This window comes from Hipposideros armiger, unplaced genomic scaffold (genome assembly GCF_001890085.2).
Source record: "Hipposideros armiger isolate ML-2016 unplaced genomic scaffold, ASM189008v1 scaffold_919, whole genome shotgun sequence".
NCBI lineage: Eukaryota > Metazoa > Chordata > Mammalia > Chiroptera > Hipposideridae > Hipposideros > Hipposideros armiger.
In genome coordinates, this window is record NW_017732269.1 from 361,344 (window position 1) to 388,365 (window position 27,022).

At 46.5% G+C, this 27,022-nt stretch overlaps 2 protein-coding genes across 5 annotated transcripts in view; one reads left to right on the forward strand and one right to left on the reverse strand.

Annotated features, from left to right (window-relative positions):
• Positions 1 to 23,180, forward strand: part of CENPP (centromere protein P) — a 268,335-nt gene extending 245,155 nt beyond the window's left edge. The window contains exons 6-8 of one of the 2 annotated variants that reach the window (XM_019630516.1): positions 21,376 to 21,455; positions 22,417 to 22,508; positions 22,865 to 23,180. In XM_019630516.1, the coding sequence (XP_019486061.1) occupies positions 21,376 to 21,455; positions 22,417 to 22,508; positions 22,865 to 23,007 (315 nt within the window). In that variant the 3' untranslated portion in view covers positions 23,008 to 23,180. Of the gene's footprint in view, positions 1 to 6,133; positions 7,116 to 21,375; positions 21,456 to 22,416; positions 22,509 to 22,864 lie in introns of those variants that run through there. The other variant, XM_019630517.1, reaches the window with a different exon arrangement.
• A 931-nt stretch (positions 23,181 to 24,111) lies between these two features.
• LOC109375243 (inositol-pentakisphosphate 2-kinase) overlaps positions 24,112 to 27,022 on the reverse strand; it is a 112,253-nt gene continuing 109,342 nt past the window's right edge. For all 3 annotated transcript variants that reach the window (XM_019630520.1, XM_019630519.1, XM_019630522.1), the window contains one exon: positions 24,112 to 25,559. In XM_019630520.1, coding sequence (XP_019486065.1) covers positions 25,334 to 25,559 — 226 coding nt within the window. In that variant the 3' untranslated portion in view covers positions 24,112 to 25,333. The remainder of the gene's footprint in view (positions 25,560 to 27,022) is intronic.

Here is a 27,022-nt window from a genome sequence, read left to right on the forward strand (position 1 = left end):
ACACAAGGAGAAAACAAACCAACAGAAACAAAACAACAACAACGAGAAAAACAAAGAAACAAAAACAAAAAAAAAAACAAGGAACAAATAGCAGAACAAAATAAAATAAACTAAAAAATAGAATGAACGCGAGAAACAAAATAGCAACACCCTTAAAACAACAACAGTAACAGAAAAAAAAACTTGCAGAAAAAATGGAAAGGAGGAGGCAAATCAAGCTGTGACAAGGAAGCAGGGAAGAAGGGAGAGAGAGAGAGGTTAGAAGGAAAGAAAGCAAAAAGAAGAGAAAAAAAATATATGTGTGTATGTGTATATATATATATATATATATATATATATATATATATATATATATATATATCTACACCCTGATATATATGGACATACATATCCACATATATGTATCTTTATATATGCCTATATAAAAAACTAAAAATACTAATGAAATTGAATCCAAAAACAACCAACACAGGCAATCAATGAAAAAAACAAAACCCCAAAACTTCCAAGAGAACCTAATTAACAATAACAATATAATACACCAAAAGAGAAACCAAAACCAAAAACAAACAATCAAAAAAAAGAAAAGAGAGAACAAACAAGAAATAACCGGTGCCAATCTTGGCTGAAGTCTACCAAGCTCTCCCCAGGTTTTCCTCTGCTATACACACACTCCTCTGCATCTTGTGGGGGCAGAGCCAGCTGCCTGGCACCTAGTGAGAGCCTGGTAATGCAGGTCTATTTTAGATGAGTGGAGTTATGAGGTGTGATTGGTAGTTTTTTTACAAAGTCAGTGTTGTTTCTGCTCCTGCCTGTCCAGAGGCACTCTGATTTCTGCGCAGCCAGAGGACTGGATGTGCGTCTTTGGGTGCTCTTTCCACTGGGGACTGTTGGGGGTGGGGGGTGGGGATTTCAGAGCTGCTGGTAGACCTTCCTGTGTCTCAGCAGCCAAAGTTGTTCTGCTTCCGAAGCTGCCCAGGAGAGATGGGGGCGGGAACCGCTAGCCCACTCCTGCAGCCTCTTCTCATGCAAATTTCTCAACCCTAGGGAGTCAAGCACCTTTGTTCTAACTTACTCCTCTCTTCAGGGGTCAGCCTCAGGCTCTGGCAGGGAGAGGGCCAAGGTTTCTGAGGAAGGGTGGGGGTGTGCACTTATCTATGCAGTTTATTTTTCTTGTATGAGAGAAAAGGGGAAAAAAGAAAGAGGGGAAAGCAAACAAAAAAAAAGGAAAAAGAAAAAAGCCCCCTCCAACGCTCCCGCAGAGCCCCTGCTGCTCTCCAGGAGCCCCCCACACACACACACGCAAGGCAGCTCCTGTCTCCACAGCTGTGGGGTGCGGGCTGCGTCTCCACGCTTCTTGCTTCCCTCTTCTTCTGTTCGCCGGTTTGAGATTTCTGCCTCAGAAATTGCGCACCCTGGGGCTCCTGTCGGACTCCCGGCTGGATGGTTGGCCCAGAGGCTGAGCTTGCCCTGGTGCTGTAAAACACTCTGCCTTGTCCTGGATTCCCACAGCTTCGCAGCCAGGGGCGCGGACGGACTGTGCCTCCACTGGAGCACTCCTCTCTCCGTTCTGCCTGGCGCCCGGCCTGAGGACTCTGCCTTAGCGGGGCTGGAGGTGCAGGGGGCAAGCCGTGGGAACTCTCCGATCCGCTCTCTAAGACCCCGAGTCTCAGCAGCCGCGGGTGCGGGCTGTGCCTCCATGCGTTTCGCCTCGCTCTTCCCCCACTCGCCCAGTCTGCCCACCTTTAAGTACTCGGCGTGGGAGTCCCTTCGCTGCTCAGCATGCTCGGTAGAGGTTTGTTTGCTGCACTGCAGCTGCTCAAATTGCTGTGCTTTCCAGGGGAGAACTCAGGGAGCCCTCCTCACCACCGCCATTTTTTTTTCTCCCAATGACTTCTTTACCTGAAGATAAAGAAAATATTGAAAGGAAGACATTTGGATGACATTCAGGACATCAAGGGTAATACGAAGACAGCTCTGATGATCACTCCAGAAAAAAAGTTCCAAAGTTGTTTTGAAGGGTGGACTAGGCACTGGTGTCAGTGCATAGCTTTCCAAGGGGAGTACTTCAAAGGTGACCGTAGTGATATTCAGCAATGAGGTATGTAGCACCTTTTCTAGGATGAGTTCGCGAATGTACGTAATTGTCTGACCTCGTATTTTAATTAAGGTGTAACTTTTATACAGTAATTTTGACAAATGTATAGTCATGTGACCCCCACCATAATCAAGATTCAAAACTCCCACCATCCCAACAGATTCCCTCATGCCCCTTTGTAGTCAGCCCTTCTCCCCACCTTCAGCCCCTGACATCTACTTGTCTCTTTTTTGTCCCTATAATTTTGCCATTTCCAGACTCTCATACAGTATGTAGTATTTTCAGTGCAGCATCTTTCACTCAGCAGAATTTGAGTTACCCGTGGTGTGTGTGAATCTGTAGTGGGGTCCATAGTATGGATGGACCTCACCAGTTGAAGAACATTTGAGTTGTTTCCAGATTTGGGTGATTAATAAGAAAGCTGCTATAGACTATTTAGTACTTTTGTCTGAACGTAAGTTTTCATTTTACTTGGGTGAACACTTAGGAGTGGGACTCCCAGCTCACATTGTGAGTGCATGTTTAATGTTAAGAAACAGCTTCTTCAAAGCAACTGCATCATATGCATTCCCACCAGCAGCATATGACCTCCACAATTCCACCATTTTCTGTGGTTCCAGAGTGGTCTGTAATGTGAGAAGAGATCTAGCTGTAAGACATTCACCGGGGGGGTAGAGGGATGGAGCTAGAATTTGGGTTATGTCAAAGGGGAGTTTAGCTTTAACCATTTAATTTTAATAGTGAGAATGTATTTGTTAATTACTTGTGTAATTAAAGAGAAATGAAAATGTGATACTTCTTATCAAAAAGAAGGAAGGGAGATTTAGGGAAAATGGCAGGCTGAGATGACCATGTCCACCCTTCCCCACCATTTTAAACACACAGAAGTTCTGGATTAAGTATAACATGTTCTAAGTACATAGTTAAGCTTAAGAGAAAGAGGTAGAAATGTCCTGAGAGCCATAAAAAAGTGAAATCAGTGCCAGAACCAGAACAGGAGCTGTGCTGGGCAGTCTTCAGGGTCTCAGAGCGGATCTGGGCCCTGGGCTGCGGCTGGAGTGCTCCCACGCACTGAGATGAGAGGATGGCCTGACTGCATCAGATGGGCTATGGGGGAATTCTCTTCCCAGAGCTTGGAGCCTCAGAGTCTTCTCCTGTTGGTTGAAAGGGGAGGAGAATAACTGCCAACCAACCCCAGGACGCTGCAGGGAGCTTGGAGCGTGGAGAACCCCACCTCTCCAGATCCCTGGCACAGACACAAGGTCTCAGTTTACCCTGCCTACTGTGTCTAGGTAGGAGCCCAGGTCCAGGAGGGAATGTAAATTGTAGCCACAGGGCCTCCCACAGGACCTCTAGGAGAAGCCACTGTGCAGCTGCCCTGGAACATCCTTCTCACACCCATACTCACAGAGCAGTCACAGAACAAAATGACCCCAGCTGAAGCAAGTGCACATTAAAAAATTATACATTCATTGAAAAACAAAACAAAAAACACACAAAAAAACCCTCTGTTAAGAGACAGTTATGAAAAATCTGGACAAAAACTACAAAGTAAAAGGCTAGAAGTTCTCAAAATGATAACTGAATAAATAGAAACCTAATTAAAAATATAGGACAATTTTTTTTTACAAAAGCCTATTTGAAAAAGAAACAAATTCACATCTAACAAATCTTTTAAAATGTCATTAGAATTTTAAAAATTTCAAAACCAGTGGATAAGTCAAATAATAGGTTAGATATCACTAAAGAAAAAATTAGATTTACTTGAAGAAGTCACCCCAAAGAACAGTAGAAAGATAATTAGATGGAAAATATATGTGTTCAGTTGAAAAGTATGGAATGAGGTGGTTCCACGTAATCTAAGTGAGAGTTCCAGAAATACAGAATGAAAGACATGCTACATTTAAAGAGAAGACTGTTACCTTGTCAGGTGCCCTCCGTTGTTCGTCCCTCCAGCCATGCCTCCAGGAAGAAGTGTGGATATCCTGACCCAGGGTTCTGGTTACAGGAAGAGAGACCCGGAAAGTCAGTCTCCATTCTGAGCCCCATGAGGACAGGATGTGTGTGAGGTTAGGAAGACATGTAACACCTGTGTTACTAAGAAATTTGAAGGGACAGTTATAACTCTTCTTCATATGTAAGTGTATCATTTCAGAATTTATAAAGGACATTTTCAAAGAGAAGAACAAAAGGAACTGCCAAATTTTTACAAAGTGCCTGTACCATTTTACATTCTTACTGACAGTGTATGAGAGTTCCCCTTTTCCACATTCACATCAATACTTGTTCTTGTCTGTCGTTTTTGCTGTAGCTGCTCTTGTGGATGTGAAGTGATTTTGAACTAAACATCCTGCAAATCTGGTTTTTACATCGAACTATTTTATTTTAAACTGTTTATTATAGTCCAAAATTGTTGCTAAATACCTTTCTAAATACCTTATCATACAAAGTCTAGTTGTAATTAAATTGAGAATAACCGTATGTTCCACATATCCTGACATTCTCAGTTTTTATTCAGTCTTCAATTATGATGATTTTAATGTGTTCAAAATAGTGTAGCTGTCTGATAAAACAAACTGCACAGGATCACCATCACCCCCCCCCCCCCCCCCCCCCAAAAAGGTTGACTATATTTTTGCCTCAAGAACTTGAAGGTTCAAGAGAAGCATGTTTGAGGCAATCCCCGTCCTCTTGTCATTAGGTAAATGATTTCACATGTCCCTAAGCCTGCTGCATAAGTCGGTGCTTTGGGCCAACCATTGGGGAGCACTCACCTACAAGGTCACGATCATGTCCACATACAATGGTGTACTCAGAAAAGGCCCAGGTACTAGCAAGTGCCCATGGAAGCTGTGGGCAGGCCCTTTTTGAGCAAGTTCACTAGTGGTGTGTCAGTTAGCAGGGCTTTCAGTTACTATAATGAGTTGTTAACTGCTTGTTGTATGATTGTTTCAAACTCTAGTTTCTTCTCTGCATTTTCTTGCTTTAAAAGAGGCAGTAAAAGACATCTGGTTAGTATTTAGTGCCTATGGTACTTTTAAATAAAGAACCCTCTTTCTGTTACAAATGTGTAAATGCTGTATATCAGCTATTTGATTTTAAAAACAGCGTGCAATTTGTATTTGTCCAAGGCTGAAATTTGACTTTTAGGAAGTTGGAATTTGTCCTTTGGCTGTGTTGTGTTTTTTTTAAACAGCAGACAGCTTGACTTTGTTGGCACACACCCTCTGTTTCCATTTCCTCTCATTGCCGAGCTGCATAATGCAGGCTGGACAGCTGTTGTGCAAGCCTCTGGGGTCCTGGGGCCGCGTTCCCCTCCAGCACGTAGCTCTGTCTCTCTGTCCCCAAATAAAGCTAAGAACTGTGCAGGCCTTTTCCGTCTCTGTGGTCAGCCTCGGCCTCTGGGAAATAGTATGTTTCTTCAAATATTATTTAAACTTGCAGGTTAGCTGAGTCCTATTAGAAGGAGATTATAAAAGATAAGTAGAAAACTCACATTCAAACAAATATCTTTACAACTAAAATTTTCATGTAACAAGGATTGACGAGCTGCAGCTTTGTCCCATTTATTTCGAATGTGATGCAACTAATTCTTGTACACAATCACATTTTCAGGATAGAGAAATGTTAAGCAATTGAACTTCGTGTAAATCAGCCAAGAGGGAGTCGGACAGTAAAATCTCCATATTTTCGGACAACTTGAATCCTTTCCATACATTGAAATACCAGAAGGTTGGGACTGCACTGAAAACATTATTCAGAGCACGCAGAAAAGTAATCAAAAACCATCATGCATCAGATAAGGCCTTCAGGGGAAAAAGGTCCACAAACTACCTATTGACAAATGAGCCAAGAAAAGGCACAGTGTCTGCTCCCCAAATAGGACCACAGATACCTCCACGTTAGGAAAGGCTTGCAGATTGCTGGTCTCAATCCAGGAAGGTCAGGGAAAACAAAATAGATTTTGTGTTCTTTGTACCAAATCCTAGAGCATCTGTACACAATATTTCATACATTATGGTCACTGCTCTGCAGGACAGAAATGACAACTGGAAGAGACCCAAAGAGAGACAGCGAAGTCATCGAGATGGTCCCGGGGCTTCCAGGTGGAAAAGAACAAGCCTTCACCCTGGATGGCAGTGGCAGAGAGGAGATGTTCATGGGTTTACTTACTTATTGTCTGTCTTTTCCTCTAGATTGTATGCTTTAGGGGCTCAGTCATGCTGTCTTTTGTGTTTTTAATTTTTTGTTGAAATACATACATACAGAAAAGGGCACACATAAATATACAGTTGGATAATTTTTCACAAAATGAATTTGTAGAACCACCAGCCAGACAAGGAAGCAGAACTTGAGTGGTCCCCAAGAGCCCCTGTGCCCTCTTCAGTCATTTCCCCACAGGGCCAGAGCCGCCCGCCTGCCCTAGAACTTCACGGGACAGTATGGGGTCGGCACCTTTGGCTCCACACTGGGCCCGTGAGTTCCATCTCCATGAACTGTTGCTGGTGATCACTCAGCTTCCGTCGTGTGGATGGGCCACAACCATTTACCTGGCACTCTGTTCCTGGGCCTCCTGGGTTCTGGCGACTGGAAATTGCGCTGGGGGTACTTGTCTTGCGGTGACACATGTACATATTTATGTTGGGTGGAATTGCTGATTCTCAGGGTAAACGTATATTCAGCTTCAGGAGGTGTTGCCAAACAGTTTTGCAGAGTAGCTGTACCCATTTACACTCTCTCTTAGCAGTGTGTGAGGGTCCCATTGCTCACACTGGCTGTGTTGTTGTATTCCATTATGGCTTTTATTTGCATTTCCCTGATGATGGGTGTTACTTTGTTCATAAAGCTGTACCGAGCATTTAACAAACTGCCTGGAGTTTTCATTAGAGTTCTTTCAACACAAGTGACAGAGAATGGGACAGAAACCCAGCTCACGGTGGCTCAGAAAAGAAGGAACATGACAAAATGGCCAGTGGCTGTCTGGAATATTACTTCCCTTATCTGCTTGTGTTTTATTATTTTGCATGCATAATTACATATTAATAACTGTATGAAGAGAAAGTTGTGAATTCACCTCTAAAGAGTTTCTAGCACTGATTGTTTTGTTTATATCTGTGTGTGTATTCAGCTTAATTATAATTTCTGATTATTTTAAAAGAAACCAGCTTGGTCACCTTTGTTATTATGTCTAGAAGGGAACAGAGCTACTTTTCAAAGCATATAATTGCCACCCGAATAGCTTCGAACAACACTCTTTAAAACAAACCCACTGCTAGGACTTTTGTTCCCACCTGAAGTCGTGGTTATTGTCTAGTCACCCAAATGGGGTTGATTTTTAAGGGTGCATTTGCCTTCAGATTGATGACAGGGCGTGTGTTTCTTAGGAGTTCATGTGACTGAATTTGCTTGCCTAATTGTCCCCTTTTCATTCTCACATGGGAAGGTATAGAAGACTTGTATTTGTAAGCTTTATTCCTTTCTTGGATTCCTCTCTTCCTTCTCTCAGCTCTGTTTTTTAGACAAGGTGTTTACGGCCATGTTTCATGCTGTGATCTCTCCCATCAGCAACGCCATGATTTCCTAAAAGTGCTGCTTGCTGTGGAGAGTGTTTTTCCAAACTAGCTAGCAGGAGCTCTGAGTGTGTGTGGGTTTGGGGAGCCACAGGGGTTTCTGCCTGTCTGGTCTGGGCTGTCACTCTCCCTGTGGAGTGGGTGAAGGCAAAAGGCTTGTCCCCTCACCCCAGTGCTGTCATCCCTGCTCCTCAGAGCTGTTTTCAGTAATTGCTCCAGCAAAGGTAGAGGGACAAGCGTGAGAAAACCATCGTGGACAGTCTGGGAGTGGAGTAGGGAGAAGAGGAATTGTGCCAGGATGGAGGAATTAGATGGGGAGAATGATAATATTGAGTCCCGATTTTCTGTGGGAGAGTGGTGTGCTATTCAACATCGAAAAAGGCAGTCTTGGTCTCACTGTTGAACAAATTCATTTGGAATGAAGTCAAAAGACAGCATCCTGTGCAACAGGCCAACTAGGGACACCCTGTGTCTCCTGGGACAGAAATCACTATTACCAAAGATTACAGACAAACGACAAATAAAATTTAAACATGAAATTTTAAAATAAGTAACTGAGGCAGAAGGACTTTTTCTAGCTTAATACAATTAAAATGAAATATGAAAAAAAATGTAGCAAAAAATAAGGAAGTAGAAATAAATACGGCTATGGCAATGAAGACTTTCTCCTTAGAGGCCTGAGAACCACTGGGTAACCAATACAGAAGCACAGAAATGATGCTTGAACTGGGCCCTGAAGGGAGTCCTGGGAACAGGGAGGCATTTAAAGAGTGGAAAATAGAGGACCAACAAAGAAAAGCAAGTACATTTCAGTCTTGGGGCTAAGGTGGACGCTGTCCGGGCAAAGAGGAAAATGAGAGCGGGTGAGAGGCTTATTGAGCAGAAAAATTCCACCATGTGTTCTGGTTTATTCCAAGGGCCACACAGGACAGATGTGCCCCTGGCTGCATCTGCCCCCTCTCCACAGGCTCCCAGGTCATACGGTCACTAGGCCATCCAGGTGTGACTTGGGTGGTGGTTTGTTTTTTATATACATAATCTGCTATATTCTTGCTTCCCAGCGCCACTCACCCAAAAGAAACACCATTAAAAACGTGGTGTGGTGTCCCCAGACCTCTCGGGCCCTGTTCCCTTCATTCCTCGGGTTCTCTCAGGACAGTCCAGGCCGCCTCAGGCTCCTCGAGTCCCCTGGGCAACCTAGTCTCCAGATTTCTCCTGCAGCATGGCCAGACAGTCACATTGGGCTTTGCCCACGATCTCCCCACCTTGCAGCAAAGCAGCAGTCACAGGTTGTGCCCAAGGAGTGACCAGGTCTGCTTTCCAGCCGGACTTCATTATGGACACTGAAGTTTGAATTTCGTATCATTTCACAGGGCACAACTGTTCTTTTGTGTTTTTTTGTTTTTGTTTTTGTATTTGACCATGCACAAATGTAAAACCATTTTAGCTGGCCGGCCGTGCACACACGGGACTGCAGAATCTGTGGTAGGCTCGCTCCAGCGCATCTCCCCCTGGTGCACAGCGACCATGCACGTGGAACTTTCTGTTAGTCAGGCTGCCAAGCCTGTGCTTTAAAAATGCTATTGGAATATACAAGGTCGGACAATTAAGTGCACAAACTCATCCTAGAAAAAGTACTGCATACCTCATTGCTGAATATCACCATGGTCACCTTCGAAGTTCTCCCCTTGGGAAACTATGCACCGATGCCAGTACCTAGTCCGCCCTTCAAAGCAATTTTGGAACTTTTTCTGGAATGGCCATCAGAGCTGTCATCATAGTACCCTTGATGTCCTGAATATCATCCAAATGTCTTCCTTTCAATATTTCCTTTATCTTCAGGTAAAGAAAGAAGTCATCGGGGCCAGATTAGTAGAGTAGGGAGGGTGTTCCAATACAGTTATTTGTTTACTGGCTAAAAATTCCCTCACAGACAGTGCCATGTGAGCTGGTGCATTGCCGTGATGCAAGAGTCATGAATTGTTGGCAAAAAGTTCAGGTCGTCTAACTTTTTCATGCAGCCTTTTCAGCACTTCCAAATAGTCAACTTGGTTAACTGTTTGTCCAGTTGCTACAAATTCATAATGTATAATCCCTCTGATATCAAAAAAAGGTTAGCAGCATCACTGCAACAAGTTCATGAACTTGTCAGACCTCATATTTCCAATAAAATGGGTTCCCTGAGATACTTGGGTTCTTTCCAAGCCTCACAAAACAAACCAAAAAAAAGGATAAAAGAGGGCTGGGGCAAGGTAGCTGGTCTGTTCTGGAGCCATCTGGGGATGTGGACGGTACCATGGGTAGGTCGCACACTGGGCTGGACAGGCCCCGGGGGTGGGGGAGGGGGGGTCCTGGGATGCTGGTACCAGAAAACGCCCACGAGTCAGGTCCAGAGGTGTGTGTGACCCGCGGCCAGTATTGCAGTGACATTCTGGCTTTCTCAGGCTTATGAACCACGTAGGCTTGGAATAGAGGTGTTCTGGTTGTTTTATCAGCAACATTTAGGACACATTTTTATCTCTATCTGGACAGTAATACCCTAGCAAAGCTGCAGAGCATTTCCCAGTTATTTCCTGGGCAGTTCCGATGGTGCAGGACCCCCAGGGGCCTGTATCTGACGGAAGTTGGGGACACTGCGTTAGACTCACCCATGGGTCTGGTGTCTGCCTCCCACCCTGGCAAGCTGCTGTGCCCCTTATTTTTACCAACTAGAGCCTCTCGTGTGCAGACACGTGTGGAGCTGGGTCTGTGTCTCATCCCCAGGACCACGTCCAGGAAAGTTGGGGCAGTGTGGTTTACAAGAGGCAATTCGGCAACATAGCACTTCATCTTACCTCATGGGATGTTTACTTTAACCACATAAATAGTCTAGAAAAACTGGACCATTAAACTTGGACATGCAGTCTTTCCATCCTCTATGTCATCAAAATATTTAAAAGTGGGGCTCCTTTTATCCAGCCTTGTAGCTTGGGGGGCTTTGTTAAAATGTCACTTGGATGGCGTGCCCTGAGTGTACTTTGTTAAAATGAGAAGCTTCCATTTTTCTGGTTGTTGCGCTAATCAGGAAATGTCCCTAAATGCTGTAGCCTGCCGGCTGTTAGTCCAGACAGTTGTGATGCAAAGGATTTGCCTTCCAGAATTGCCCTCGAGTTGTCATCGCTTCCCTGTGAGAGCTTGTCACAGTCTGAGACCCCTTCTCACAGCTCCAGCAGCTTCCTCTGACTAAGGGGACAGAGCCCCTGGCTGGCATTTGCTGGAAAACTCTCAGTAAGTGCCAAGTGGGTGTCTGTGGTGTTATTCATGGTTGCACACATAGGGAGACTGTTAACAGGTCATGTGCTTTCCTGCCTCCTTCTCTTCCCTCTCTGAGGTGCCAGTGTGCCCAGGGTGGGGGGCTTCTGGGAGATCATAGATTGGCTGACCCAGTACATGCACTGAGGATGGGGGGGTGGGGGGCAAGAGGAAGGCTGGAGGACCCTGTGGGGTGACTGAGGTGTCGGTGTGATCTCGCACTGATTTTCCTAATGCACTGGAGGATGTGGAGGGGGCTGTGGTGTGTGTGCTGGTGTGTGTCACATCACCTGTCGTCTGAGCACTCCCCCCTGGGGGGGCCTGAAGCACTACAGCCCCGGAAGCCATGAGCCCAGATCTTGGTTTCTAAATGCCCTCAGACCCTTGGAGAAACACTGATTCCCACTGAGGAAATTAGTGATCTGTGAGTCAGCGCTGACCTAAAATCAACAGGGGAGAAGGAGGACTCATTCTTCAGGTGGAAAGTCACCAATGGATGTGGAAGGAGTGAGGGAGACAGTCATTCTTTGGCAGCCCTCATGTGGTGACTGGATGTGCAACGAGGAGACAGACAGTGGTCTGGTCTCAGGCTGTGCCCCGAAAACACCAGTTACAGAGGGAAAAGGGTGACTTTGGGCACCGGCACAGCAGCACTTCCATGACACTCCCGACATGGCATTGTGAGGAGATGTCAGAAGCTTACAGGCCCATCCACAGCCTGAGAGTCCTGTACTCTGCAACCTGCCGAGACCTGGGGCAGGCCAGATAAGGGTATGGGGCTGTGGTGGACAGGAGGCGCTGGGGACCCTGGAGGGGCGTTTTCTGCTTAGGATAGTTTTGGGTAAGGCATGAGGGTGGCCCCATTTGAAGAAACACCCAGTGAGTGAGTATCATGGTTGTGGGTGAGCCTGCAGGGAAGTGACAGAAAGTCCCACGCAGGCAGAGTGGCCACAGGCCCAGAGCCCCGGCACCATACATAAGAGCGTGATTATCATGGCATCTGTGATCGTACAGACATAAAATGGTGGAAAGAAACTGCACCCACGTCTGGAACAGAGGAGCCACTTAACGTGTCAGTTTCTTTTTCAAAATGAGAGCAGATTGCTGTTCTTCGTAGTGTGAATGTCGTAGGCGTTTGTAGGCCTGACGCTGGGAAGGATTGGAATATTTGTCGCAGAATTTGGGGTGCAGATGCCCAGTGTGGCTCTGGCCGACAGCCTGCCCTCCGAGCTGCACATGGCCCCTTCCCAGAACCCAGGAAATCATTAGCCTGTGTCGCCCTCACCTGGGCCGCTGCCTCGAGCTGCTGTGGGCACTTTTCCCCCTCTTCCTGAACTCACTCCTTGGAGGCCAGGTGCTGAGTCAATGACAGTATGATTTAGTCCTGAGTTTGATGTCCTCTATTCAAAGGAGACAGTCCGTGGATTGTGGGAGTCCAGTGCCTCGCAAGCAAGGGGCATTCTTCCTGATGGGGAGTGTTCTAGAATAGGGGTTGGCAAACTTTTGAAATGGAAGAGCTGAACCGCCAGGGGTCAGCAAACTGCAGCTTGCAAGCCTCTGAAGTGAAATTGAAAATGAAAATAAAATTATCATAGTTTCACTTAAAAAAAATTTTTTAAGACTTTTATTGGGGAATTGGGGGGATGGGAACAGTGCTGGGGAATTGGGGGAAGGGGAACAGACAAGTTGCTGTCGTTTTGTTCTTCAGTCTAGTTGTGGGGGACGTTGCTTCACTGGCCCAAGTTGGCACCATCATTGCGCTCTTCCCTGGCGAGGCAGATCAGTCGCCGGCTTCTGGACGGCCGCTCACTGTGGCTACTGGCCGCTCATGCTGGCTGCTGGCTACACACGGTAGCCCATGGCAACCCACTGCCACAGGGACTGTAGCCCACGCCGTCGCCGGCGACTCATGGCAGCCCAGCTCCAGGTCAAGCTGTTGTTCAGCATCTTAGCTGTAGAGGGCAGTGTCACTGGCCCTCATATGTGGGATCCAAACCGGGGCCCTCTGGCATCCCAAGCGAGTTCTTAACCATCGTGCCACTCGGCCAGCCCCACTTAAAAAATTTTTAAAGGATATTATTCACATAACGGTGATTATGTAAAAATATATTTATGGCTCTCAAATAATTTTTAAATTGTTGTGAGGGACAGGATTGGCTCTTCCAGGGGTCGGCAAATTTTTGAGACGGAATGTACCAAAGAGCTGCATGTAGCTCATGAGCTGCAGTTGCCAACCCCTGTTCTAGAACATTAAGGAGGCCACGCAGACTCAGGGCAGGGCTGGCCAGCAGGTCCTGTTTTCTCGAGGGGCTTGGAGGACTGTGATTGGCATCAGCTGTTGCCCGTCATTGAATGCAGGCTGACTTAGTACATTTAAATGGACCTTGGGGGCGGCCTCCCTTTCATGGGTCTCAATCTACAACTGAATGTCTCTCAGCTGCCCCTGCTGCTGCCTACCCAGCCTGTCCCTGTGATAATCTGAGGGTGGCTTCCTCCTCCCTCCTCTCCTTCTCATTCCAGTCGGCACACACACAGTGCCAACACCTCCCACCCCTAGCTGCCAGCTCCTGGTTCCCTGTTTCTCATAGCAACAGGGCCTCCTGAGGAACTGCCTGTATCTGCGTCCCACTCCTCACCTTGGGTTCTTTTTACCCACCAGAAGCCGCACAAGGCCCTGTACCTCACTAACACCCTTGTCCCAGCATCCCTGACGGAGCCACAAAGCCATCACACTCCTTCCTCCCTGGGCCTTCGTGGCTCCCGCTCCACACTGGATACTTCCTCCACAGCACGAGCAGCCATCTGCGGATTGCTTTGTGTCTCCTACCAGGTGGCCCAGGGCAGGGCACAGGCTGCTGTTGAACTTGGCCTGCAGTGGGTCCCTTCCCAGGAGGCCTCAGGGCTAGCATGCCTGGTGGCCAGCTTCGGACCAAGCCGGAACATCACCTTGCCGCCTAAAAGGACGATAAACCCAAAGGGGCAGACTTGGTAGACACCAGAGTCCTGCTAAAGCGAATCCTACTATGTAGGGCCAACCCCTGCACCACAGCTCCTCCACTGTAGTCAAGGCCAGTCCTCACAACCCATCAGCCTGAGGGTCAGTTCCTTCCATTGACATGCAAACAGCAACCAAGGCTCAACTACAACAGGAAGGAACACACAACCCACACAAGGGACACACCTGGAGCACCTGGCTCTGGTGACTATGGAGATTGCACCACTGGGCTCCATAGGACACCTACTACATTAGGTCACTCTACTAAGACCAGGAGACATAGCACCCCTACCAAATACATAGAAAACACAGGGAGGCAGCCAAAATGGGGAGACAAAGAAACATGTCCCAAATAACAAAGTTCCAGAAAAAGAACTAAACAAACTGGAGAAAAGCAATCTACTAAACACAGAGTTCAAATACTGGATATAAGGATGCTCAGTGACCTTAGGAAGAACTTCAATACAGAGATAAGAAACATAAAAATGGAGATGGAAAAAACATAAACAAGAACCAGTCAGAAACATAGACTACAATAACAGAAATGAAGAATACACTAGAAGGAATCACCAGACCAGATGAAGCAGAGGATCGAATCAGCGATTTAGAAGGTAAAGTAGCAGAAAACACCCAATGAGAATAGCAAAGAGGAAAAAAAGCCACAAAATTGAGGAGAGTTTAAGTGGCCTCTGGGACAACCAACATCAAGCATAACAACATTCACATCATAGGGGTAGCAGAAGGAGAAGAGAGAAAGCAAGGAATTGAAAACCTGTTTGAAGAAATAATGACTAAAAACTTCCCAAATCTGGTGAAGGAAATAGATACAGAAGCCCAGGAAGTGCACAGTCCCAAACAAGATGAACCCAAAGAGTCCCACACCAAGACACATCATAATTAAAATGCCAAAGGTTAAAGACAAGAATCTTAAAAGCAGCAAAAGAAAGGCATTTCATTACCTACAAGGGAGCCCCCATAAGACTGGCAGCTGATACCTCAACATACACAGTTATGTATGGTCAGAAGGGATTGGCACAAAATATTCCAAGTGAAAAGCAGAAAAGCAAGGACCTAGAACAACCAGGATTACTTTACCCAGCAAAGCTATCATTTACAATCAAAAGAAAGATAAAGAGCTTCCCAGACAAGAAAAAAGCTAAAGGAATTCATCACCGCCAAACTAGTATTACAAAGAATCTTAGAGGGACTTCTTTAAGACAAAACAAAACAAAACAAAAAACCCTCAAAGATATGAATAATAAAATGACAGTAACAATTACTTTAAATGTAAATGGATTAAATGCTCCACTCGAAAGATGGGGGGTGGGGGTGGGGAAGCTGAATGGTAAGAAAATAAAATCCTTACATACGAGTATGCTGCCTACAAGAGACTCACTTCAGATCAAAAGGCATGCAGACTGAAAGGGATAGAAAAAGAAATTTCATGAAAATGTAAACAAACTAAAGAGCTGGGGTACCAATACTTAAGACAAAATAGACTTTAAAACAAAGACTATAACGAGACAAAAAAGGATCCAGTAATCCCACTTCTGGGTATTCATCTGAAGAAACCCAAAATGTTCCTTCAAGGGGACTTGTGCATCCATATGTTCATTGTAGCATTGTTTACAATAGCCAAGAGGCAGCCTGGGTGTCTGTAGATGGAAGAATGGATAAAGAAGAGGTGGTACATATATAGAGTGGAATATTGCTCGGCCATGGAAGGGAATGGGTTCTTGCCATCTGTAGCAGCATGGATGGACCTGGAAGGTATTGTGCTGAGTGGAGGATGTCAGACAGAGAAAGACAGATGCAATGAGATTTCGCTTATATGTGGAATCTAAAGAACAAAATAAACAAACAAAACAATCCCACAGATACAGAGAACATTTTGACGGTTGCCAGATGGGAGAGGGGTGGGAATGGGTGAAAAGAGGAAGGGATTAAGAAGTACATATTGGTTGTTACACAGTAGTCATGGGGATGTAGGTTATAGCATAAGGAATATAGTCAATAATATGGTAATAACTGTGTATGGTGTTACATGGGTACTAAATTTATCTGGGTGATAGATGGGAGGCGGTTTGGTGGAAGGGCGATAAAGGTGAGGGGATTAAGAAGTACAAATTGGTAGTTCCAAAACAATCATGGGGATGTAACATAAAACATAAGGAATATAGTCAATGATATGGTAATAACTACATATAGTGCCAGATGGGTACTAGTCAGGGGGATCACTGCTTAAATTATATAAAGGTCTAACCATGCTGTACACCTGAAATTAATATAATATTGAAGGTCAACTGTAATTGAAAATTTTTAAAAGGGGGGTGGCTAGTGAAGGGGAATAAGAGGTCCAGATTTCCAGGTATAAAACAAGTAAGTCACGGGGATGTAGTATACAGCATGGGGAATATAATCAATAATATTGTGATAGTGTGTTACGGTGTCAGATGGTTTTGGGACTTATCATGGTGATCACTTCTTTAGGTATATAAATGTTGAATAACTTGTGTATACCTGAAACTAGTATAATATTGTATGTTAGCTATATTTTATTTTTTTAGCTATATTTTAATAAAAATCTTAGAAAAACTATTATGATAGAAATATAACTTTAGCTTTACAGTACTACTCTTGTATAAATATTGAAAAAAACCCACACACAAGATAACTTGAAATTTCTACAGCATCAAAGTATTTAAATATGTATGTAAAATACTGCTGACCCTCTGCCGCTTGTTTTGCTGAGGGCTCAAAAAGCTTTGTATTAAACTTTCCTTGTTCAAAAAAAGAAAAGCAGTAGTTATGAGAAAATGAATTTTTCAATTACCCATTTTATTTTTCATTTTTGGATCCTGCTGTTTGTTTTGTATCTGAAAAATCTTTGGCTAACCCAGGATTACAAAGATTTTTCTCCTATGTTTTCTTTCAGAACTTTTATAATTTTAGCTCTTACATTTATATTTATGATCCATCTTAAGTACATTTTTGGTTATGGTATGAGGTAAGCATTGGGGTTCGTTTTTCTACATATAAATATCCAATTGTCCCCAGCACCATTTGTTGAGAAGACTGGGATGAGTTTTGTCCCACAGTGTGACTTTACTGATCTCACATATCTCTTGACCAGGCTGTCTTCAAGATGCAAAGTGTTATTACAATGTGACTGGAGCCATGACAAATGGGGAAGGAACAGTCTTTTCAACAGCTGGTGCTTGAACAACTTTTTTTTTTTTTTACAGGCATAAGAATGAAGCTGGACCTCTACCTCATACCATATACAAAAATTAACTCAAAATGGATCAAAGACCCAATTTTAAAAGCTAAAAATACAAAACTCTTAGAAGAAAATAGGAGTAAATCTCTGTGACTTTGGATTGTATTTTTTAAGCTATGATTCCAAAAGTACACGTGAAAAAAGAACAAAAATAGATAAATTGGTCTTCATCAAAATTTAAAACTTTATACAAGTTACACCATTAAGGAAGTAAAAAGACAGTCCACAGAATGGAAGAACATTTTAGAAAACCCTATATCTGATGAGTGATTTGTATCTAGAATATATAAAGAACTATTACAACTCAGTAATAAACAGGAAAATAATCCAGGTAAAAAGTAGGCAAAGAATCCGAACAGACATTTCTCCAAAGGTGTACAAATAGACAACAAGTATCTTTACATAAAGGTGCCCAACATCGCTGGCCATCAGGAAAATGCAAATCAAAACCACAATGAGATACTGCCTCATACCCACTAGGATGGCTAGAATTTTTAAAAAGGGAAAATAACAGGTGTTGGCCAGGTTGTGAAGAAATTGGAACCCTTGACCACTGCGGATGGAATTGTGAAATGGTACAGCCTCTGGGGAGGGCAGTCTGGCGGCTCCTCAAGTGGTTACATAGAGTTGTATGACCAGCAGTTCCACTCCCAGGTATATAACCAGAGAAATGGAAACATGTCCATGCGAAAACCCGTACACAAATGTTCATCACAATGTTATTCTTGACAGCCACAAAGCAGAGACCAACTGACGAACACATCGGCATGCCCACACAGTGGGATGAGTAGTCTTCAGCAGGGGCATGAAGTGCTGGCATGCCGGTGAGCCCTGAAAACATGCTGGGGAGAGGCCAGTCACCAAGGCCACACTGTATGACTGATTCCATTTGTATGAAATGCCTAGAACAGGGAGGTCTGTAGAGACACAAGTAGATTACTGGTTGCTTATGGCTGGGTGGGGGTGAGGGTGTGCTGAGGGAGTTGAGGGGTGGTAGCTGAAGGGTACAGAGTTTCATTACAGGGTGATGAAAATGCCTGGATTTAGAAAGGGGTGATGATTATATAACCTTGTGAATATACTGAAACCCACTGAATTATACACTTTAAAGGAGTAAATTTTGTTATGTGAATAATATGCCAATTAAAGAAAAATTACTGAATCTTTGGGAAAATATTAAAGTCAAGTAGAATTAACATATCTGTGGACACTCCAGGGTACATTTATACTCAGGATTCAAGGTTTCCCATTTGTTTAAGAGGGTGATAGGTTGGGGGTGACCTGGTCATTCCTCTTCGGGCTGGTATGCTTGATAATGTACACAAGGCTGGTTTGCTCTAAAGCTCTGTTTAAAAATGTATTCCTTTGGGACCAGCATCCAGCAGCCATTCCAACAGCACAGTGAGTCTCAGGCATACAACTGGGGCTGGATATTGAATTGCCAGCATTCTCCTGCCACCACCTTCCTGTCATAAACACCAGGGAGCTCTGCATGCAAGCCCCAGCCATATGGCAAGCAGCTGAATAAACAGCCGTGGAGTCGCTGCTCACGACAAGCTGCCTGGGGAAGCCGGGCTGTGGGTGCAGAGCCCGTATCAGAGCTGCGCCCTGGCCTCCCAGACATGGCGAACGCACAGGTCTCCCTCCCGTTGACTTCCTTTAGGCCCCAGACCTGGGCCTTGGTGTACTGGTGGCAGAATGTGAAATATCAGAGGTGCTTTCCAGATCAAGCTGATAATGTTTCAGCTAACCATTTTGTGTGTAGCTTTTTTGCAGGAAGTATTCTACACCATATTGGCTAGCTCTCCTTCTTAGCAGTGACATCCATCTTAACCCTTTCTTGGCGATTCTGTTGTCAAATACAGTAACATGTAAAACTTTCAGTGGCTGTTGAAATGTGCTAATTTTATGCTCAGTGACCACAAGCCCATTTTGTGTTTAGAGTTGTTTTCACAGCTCTCTAGCTTCTCTCTGCACACCACCTGTTCCACCCTTCCGTTGATGAGACCCACTCCGTATTTCTAAGCAGTGGCCGTGGCTAGGCTCTGTTGTCTCCCTAGGGTGTTCGTCAGCTTTCTTCCTGTCTGCGGTTGTGCTCTGAACATATGTGAGGTCACCAGGGAAGTGAACAAAGCTGGACAAATGGGGCAATACTGTTAATTTGTATACAAGGAAACTCCACACATCCCCCCAAAGCTCTCTAGAAACACCGAATGCCTGACCTCTTCCTAATGTCAGCATTTCTACTTGTGGAGTTGTTTTGTTGGTTTTTTTTTTTAAAGAAAGAAAAACTGAAGGGAGTACAATTTACATTTTAATGAAAGCTTCTAATCTATAAGTCCTCCTCTTGCTCATGAGGCCTGGAGAAGCTGTGAGGGAGCTTGGAGGCTGAGCCTGTGGCTTTTGTGCCGCCCTTGGGCCCCACACTGGAGCCAGCCCAGGCCACATTCCCGAGTGTTCTCTACATTCCTTACACAGTTGTTACTAATTTAGAAGAGCTTGAGGTTTAAAAATCAGCCAGCACTTTCCATTTAAAACCCTAAGGTATACATTTTCAAATAAAAACTGTTGCAGCGAAATGAGACGTCTGTATGCTTAAGCCAGGCCACCCCAGCATTTGGACAGAACAGCTTGGGGTTTGGATACGTTCTTGCTCCGTTGGCATCTTTCACACACGGGTCTGGGAGCACTGGACTCGCATGCTTGGAACAAGCTTACTGAAATGTGGGCTAACCCTTTGAAAACTGTGACCCCTTTTGTCCCCATGAGTCCTCATTTGATGGAGCTAGTTCAGTCCACTGAATGAAGACCTGTGGCCTCAGGGAGGCCCATCCTCTGAAGCCCACAGGCTCTGCCCTGGGCCCCGTCTTGGGAGGTTCTCTGACTGGCTTCTAGAGGGGGCCTCATGTCCTTCTATGGGGCCTGGAGTGGCCAGTGGCTGGGTTTGGGTTTGCCACACACGGGCCTGCATCTGAGTTCAGCATCAGCCCAGGTGCTATTTCTGCATCAGGGCTGTGACAACAAGGAAAGCAATGTGTCTCAAAAACTGATCCTAGGAACTTGAAATCTAACTGTGGAGCTTAGTTTAATGGTGTCTCTCCTATCACCCAGCCCTGAGATCTGGGCTCACAAGGACAGACATTTTTCCAAGAACCGAGAAGATGGGGCCACTCACTCCTCTACCTACTGTGAACGTTCTGTTCAGATTCCCACAAGGCTTTGCTGTTGTTCTAATGACCTGAAGTCCAAGTCTAAACTCAGGTGTTGGTTCTGACATCCTAAAGACTCCCTAGGCCTGCTGTGAATGGTAGCCAGCAGCAGACAGTTCCAGAATGATTATCCTGCATGGCGAAAGCCAGCCCTGCCTAGAGATTTGTGAAATTCCACTGCATTTCCCTCTTTCGGACAGAATGCATTTGACTCAAAAATGGTGCAGCTCATCATGAAGCTGCCTTTTTGCAGAACATGCTCCCCAATCTCGTTACCCAGAACAGCCTGGCACCACGCTGGGGGACACGGACAGTTCGACGGGAGAGTGCACGCCGTTACTGGCGTGCAGGCCAGTGACATTCGGTGGTGAGAGTGAGGATGGACAGGCTGGGGGCGTCCGCTGTGGGGGGACAGCCCACAGGACTCAGTCTGAAAGACTTGAAGCTCAATGCCAATGCTCTAGAGAAAAGCAGCTACTTTACAGTGAGAAACCCGCAGACAGTAGCTCACCTCAGTCATCAGGGCCAGTCTCACCTTTGTGAGTCAGCTGGACTCTGGTCACAGGGACACTCCACAGAACAACGGGCCTTGAGGACAGACCAGGGGCGGCCTCAGGTTGGAGGGGACTGGGGAGGCAGGATGGCCATAGGCTGTAGGACTTGGGTGGATAAGCTGGTGAGATCAGAAGGAAGTTGTTCTGTAACATGTCAACACTGGGGAGTTAGTGCAGTGGCTTGGAGGCCATGTGGCGATGGAAAGCTCTAGAACAGCAGCACCAGTGAGCATATGAGGCCAGGGCGCCACAATGCCATGTGCTGGACAAGTGACTGGCACGTCGAAACTGAGACTTCAGAGAATGTGAGAGACACCTCAGGAAGGTTCCTTGCTTCTTCTCAGTCACTTCCTCTGTAACCATTTTTTCTCCCTGCAGGAGAAGTACCCAGAGGCTGTGCACCTCTCGGAGGGGGCCTCTGCCAGCTCCATGCAGATCCAGAGCACCAGCCAGCCCAGGTGAGTGCAGGTGCCCTGGGGGACCTGGGGCTGTCCCTGCCAGCCAAGTCTCTCCCCAGCAATCAGACAGTTGTTTCCTGATTATGAATAGAGGACGAAAGTAAATTACCTAAGTGACATCTTGAGAAATGTCTGTGATGTCATAACAGATATGCAGCCAATGGCAGGAAAGCAGGAGGGGGGCCTCGCTGAGGGAGGGAGCAGGGGAACATGGGGACAGTAACTGTCTGCACAGCCAGTGCTGGTCTCACTGTAGGCATCCTAAAGGGACCTGGGAGGGAGTCCAGGAAGAGGGAGCGATTTGATCAACTTATTTCAGAGAAGCTCGGAGGCAGTGAGCACAAGCACTCGTCTGGGTCTTTCGGCTGCCTGCGCATGGAGAGAGTACCTCGTGTGGTGGGCGTGGTGACGGCACACGAGTGCCTGAAAATGGTGCCGTGGCTTAGTAGGCTTCTGGGGCTTGGCTTGTCATAATAAATCAGTTTGCACACGTCCCCTCTGGTACATAGAGCTGTAGCTCATTCATTTTCAGTGCTTAGACTCCACTGGGTGAATGTGTGTATTTCTGCGTTCTTCAGGGCATGAGCACTTGGACTACTTGTCCTGTGCCACTGTTTCGACCCTTCCTGTTCATGTCCCCAGCACACAAGGGCACAGCTTCTCTTGGGGCACATACCTAGAAACGCAGTCCATGAGTCACAGGGTATATTCAGCTGTCACTGCCGAGTTGTTTTCGAAGTAGTTTATCAATTAGTATCATTTTAAGTTCCTGTTGCTCTACGACCGTACTTCACATGTGCAGTCACACTGACACTGGTGGGTACAAGAGAGTATCTCCTGTTGCTTCGTTTGTTTTCCTCTTTGCGATGTCTAATGTACCATTTGTCCTCTCATCCGTGGGTGACGTCCTCCTCCTTCCGCAGTGTCTAAGGCACTTAGTCATGGATCGTAACTCTTTCAGGTTTGAAATAGTGATCATTTGGAGGATACAGACAGATGAAGAAGGGAAGGTTCTGCCGAAGCTGGATCTTCTCACCAAAGTGCCACATCAAGGTAAGCCCCCCCCCCGCCCCGCCCCGTAGGTGTTCCAGTGACATGTGCCCGACAGACAGACACACCTACTTATGTCATCTGGTCTTACAGGGCAATAATCAGAAGTTGAAATCTCATTATTGTACATTTTATATTAGTTTTTAAAGTATTTTTATCACTGATCGCTCAAAGAGCACATGTGGGGGCATTACGGCCCCAAGGCCCTCCTAGGCGGGATGCACGGGGGTGGCCTGTCTGCCTCTGGCCCACAGGTGAGTGCTGCCCTTCCGGTCCCCACACAGTCCCCTCGGGGCAGCCAGTCGGGGAGGGCAGAGGAAACCCAGGGATGTCTCTAAGCCAGTTTGTTTTCTTTACAGCCCTGGAGCTGGACAAGAAGGGAGTCGTAGAAATGGCTGCTGTCAGCTTCCGAGCCCTGCTGGGCGTGCTGGGCATTGAGGCCGCTCTAGAAAGCCTGATTAAAGTGCTCTGCACGGAGTATGGCGGCCAGTCCCCACCGTGAGCTCAGGAGTCAGGCCTGCAGCAGGTGTGGGCTTTCATTGATTCATTGATTCAACATTTGCCATTTTCCACTTAGAAGCCATACCTTTAGAACATGTTGTCTGAGCAGTTGGCACATTATATCTAAACTGTCAGGACATGAAAAATAAATACAGCTATTTAAATGCAAAGTAAGTGATGTGGAATGTATTTTTTAAGAAGAAAGTTAACATTTGCGCATGTCCAGGAGTGGGTGTGTGCCCCCAGCCCCACCCAACTCCCAGTCTGAGGTCGGAGGCGGCCGCCCACCACCTGGGGCTCTTGGAGCCTCGTTTCATGGACACTCATCAGATCCCCGGGAGATGCACCCCTGCCTCACAGCCTGCAGAAACCACCAGAAAGAAAGCAGCACGTTGGAGGCATTCACAGCGCCTCTCAGGACGTCCTCTGCTGTTCACCCTTTGTGATCACACAAAAAAAGTGTAACAGGAGCTTAAAAAATTGCAGTGAAAGGGAAGACTGCACTGCCCATCGCATGGGACTCGGACCCCGGCCTCTGTACAGGAGAAACGGGGTTAGTCCTCAGTGCTGCACTGACCTCAGGCACCCACTGGAAATGTTATCACTGCTGATAACACTGCGTCTGTGGAATGAACACCAGAGGCTGGGGAGAGGCTGTGGTGAGCACAGCACAGGGCTACACCCAGACTGCCTGGCAGGGGCACCCAACTAGCGCCTCTTCCCCCAGATTTCAAACTGTCCAGCCAGGACAGCCCCAGAGTGCTGCCCAGCCCGCCTTCTCGAGGGGCCGGGGTACCAGAGCTCCGCGCACAGGGACCCAGGGGCCTCTGTACATGGCAGTGCTGGGCCAGACCCACCCGAGACCAGCCTCAAGAAACACCCTCCAGCCAAACCAACACATCCCTCCCCATGCTTCAGTCTGTGACTTGCCCACAAGAACACAGCTCCACGCGTCCCTGTAGGTGGAGCCTCCAAAGCCCCCAGACCTCAACACATTCATATAGACGAGGTGTGTGTCATTTCAGTAGCTTTTTGACCCCCCGGGTATAGACGTAAGAAGTAAATGTTAGGGCACAAGTGAAGAATAAATTCTAGAAGAGCTGGCTTGATTCAAACAAGTGTAATTCTCAAGTTATCGCAAAATTCCCCACAGAAATGTACAATCAGCAAAATAGTTTCATTTTTCATGTAGCATTTTCATATAATTCCATGGTTTCACTAATAATATGTTACAATAAGCCTTCATTAATCCCTCAAAATGATGATATAAATAACCAATCTGTACAACCTACCATAGAATAAAAAAACTGAAGCCAAGATCCCCAGCAGTTTTCATAGCAGCCAGGCACACCTTTGGTGACCCCGCGGTGCCAGCCAGGAGTCGCGCGTCGTGCAGAGGCCAGGCCTGGGGCAGCCCTGACAGGAGGTGGCCCAGCACCACTCAAGGCTGCAAACACCACACGTCTCAGTGAGACCAGGGGAGCAACAGGTACAGGGAGGCAAGTAACAGTCTGGCTCTGGCAGAACTGGCTGAGGTTCCCCAAACACCCCAGAATGCCAGGAACACAGAACTAGAAGGAACACAGCTGCCGTGACACCTGCCCTGAGCCCAGCAGCTCAGTGTCACAGCTGCTGCCAGCTTCCAAGCAGCAATTTTGGGTGGGAAAGAATGCCTAGTCTCCCCTAAAGTTAGAGATAAAATCATTCAGCAAAAAAACAGAACAAAAGAATGGAAGTCAACGCTCGAACGAGTGGTGTTCACCCCTGACCTGAGTCCGGCCATCCCTGCTGAGCCTGTGCAGAATGGGGGGCTTGGCACCTCTCCAGGGAACTGAGTCACACTGCTCAGAAGTGACATCTTCACCAACACCCATCGCTCTGTAGCAGGGAACCACCAAGCCTGTGCTGATGTGTGGCTTCATTAAAAAAGTGACCAAGTAACTCAGCCGGGAAAGTTCCAGTAGTATCCATGTTTTCTTAAAAGTCCAAACTAACATGTATGTGACGATTCAAGTTTTCCATGCTAGGAGCATGGTGGTAGGAGATCCAACGCTCAGGTCTTATGATAAGGCTTTTTGCATTAGAGAGTGGACATGAGCCCTGGGAGGGAGGGAGAGCCGCCCCCCACAGGGCTCACGTGACATTCCTTGTCCCGGGAGATGTTCCTCGTGCTCTTCCATTCTGTGTCTCCCAGATGCAGTCCCACCTGAACAGTGGTTAAAAAGTGAAAACATTCACAACAAAACTCACCCAACACAAGAGAAAATAGCTCTATCATTCACCCTTCACATTCCATGTTCAAGTTTCAAAGTCACCACAGGGAAAACCTAGACCTTATGGAGAACCAATGTGCAGTCTTCGCTTTCCTTGAACCTGGTCGGCGCCCTGGCGGCATCGGTGGTGTGCACAGTCTTTGAGTAGTAGTTGACTATCTTGCTATCCAGTTTGTACTGATGAGGGATGCTCTCGTAGGGCTTAAGGTCAAGGTCCAGCACAGACACGGAGAAGGCAAACCTGGACCTCGACGATGGAACGATGGGCCTTTGATCGGAGCTGGAAGTAGAAAAGCAATTTCAGACCCCCAGGTGCTGTCATCGCCACTTACAGAGAGTGTCCACACACCCTTGTCTATGTAATGCTCGGAGATTCTGTGGTGACACCTGCCACCCCACCTGATGAGAGGGGCTTAAAGTGCCGAAAGGTGAGAAAGCAATTATGCACAATATGCGATCACTATTCTCTACAGCCCAGTGATGTACGTGAATGCTAAAGAGGTGATTTTATCATGGGCTGAGCATTACAGAACCTAAGGAAAAGCACAGAGTAGGTCTGGCCATTCACAGCCAAATGGACAAAGTGCCGAGACAGACTCCTGTCTACGACTCCCCATGTCTGTGAGACCCGTGCTCCTCTACTTTCTCACATGGAGACAGAGCTGGTTTCGTACTTTATTCTCAAATCGTATCTGCAGTGTTTTATATTTTGTTCCTTAGGGCTTAGTTTAGTGGTTTCTCTAAACATCAGAATAGTCATATGCTTAGAACAAAACATGAACAACTACTTGTATTTAAAAGCACTTGCAGACTAATTCTGAATTTTGTGCTAAGAGTGCTGCAGCTCACTGAGCTGTGTGTGCTCGGTGTGCAGTCTGCAACCCAGGCGACTGGTTGCAGGCATTAGACGAGTGCAGTGTGGCTGCAGGAACGAGTCCGGAGTCCTGGTTTTCTCATGCTCACTACTATTTAGTAGTAAGAAATCATTTAAAAAAAAAATCAAACGAACAACACACCAATTTCCAAAGTCCCTGCCTGGGAAGAGAAGGCTGCAAAACATTGTCCTGCCTCTGATGAAGCTCATCGAGGCCTAGACTCTAGCTACATTCTTGCTCCAAAATCCAGCTGACAGGAAGAACGAGTCTGGGCCTTATTGATGGGCTCTTAGCTACTCCCTCCTGAACCACAGAGAGCACATTTGCTTTGGAGTCTCCTCTCTGGGCCTAAACCCTGAGCTCCCTGAAGCTGGGCTTGGGACTGTCCACGTCTCCAGCCCTCGACAGGGCTACACATTTTAAAGGACACCTCAATCTCTCACTTGAGAACAGCACCCAACAAGATGATGTGAACCCACACAGAGGCTGGTGGGCCGCCCCTACCACAAATCTGACCATTTGTCGACCACAGCCCCGCCGTGAGCCCAGGGTGTGGCCCTGACACCTAAATGCTTTGCCACCCTGGGGCAGAGACAGGTGCCCATGTGGCTCAGAACGTTTTGGACACGTGTTCCCGCCCCTCTCCCAACGTGTCAGTTTCTACTGAGGGTCTCAGGGCCCCAGGGCCCCAGCTAGCTCCTTATGTTTCCGTAGCCTGACTGTGTCCTGGCCTCAGGCAGGGTGGCAGATGATGACATCTGTGTGGTTTCCTCTCATCCAACACTAGCTTAATCGAGCGAGCAGATTTTGCTTCAGGGATAACAGGCGTTTCCAACGAAATAGAACAATCTTTTTTGTATTTTAGTTA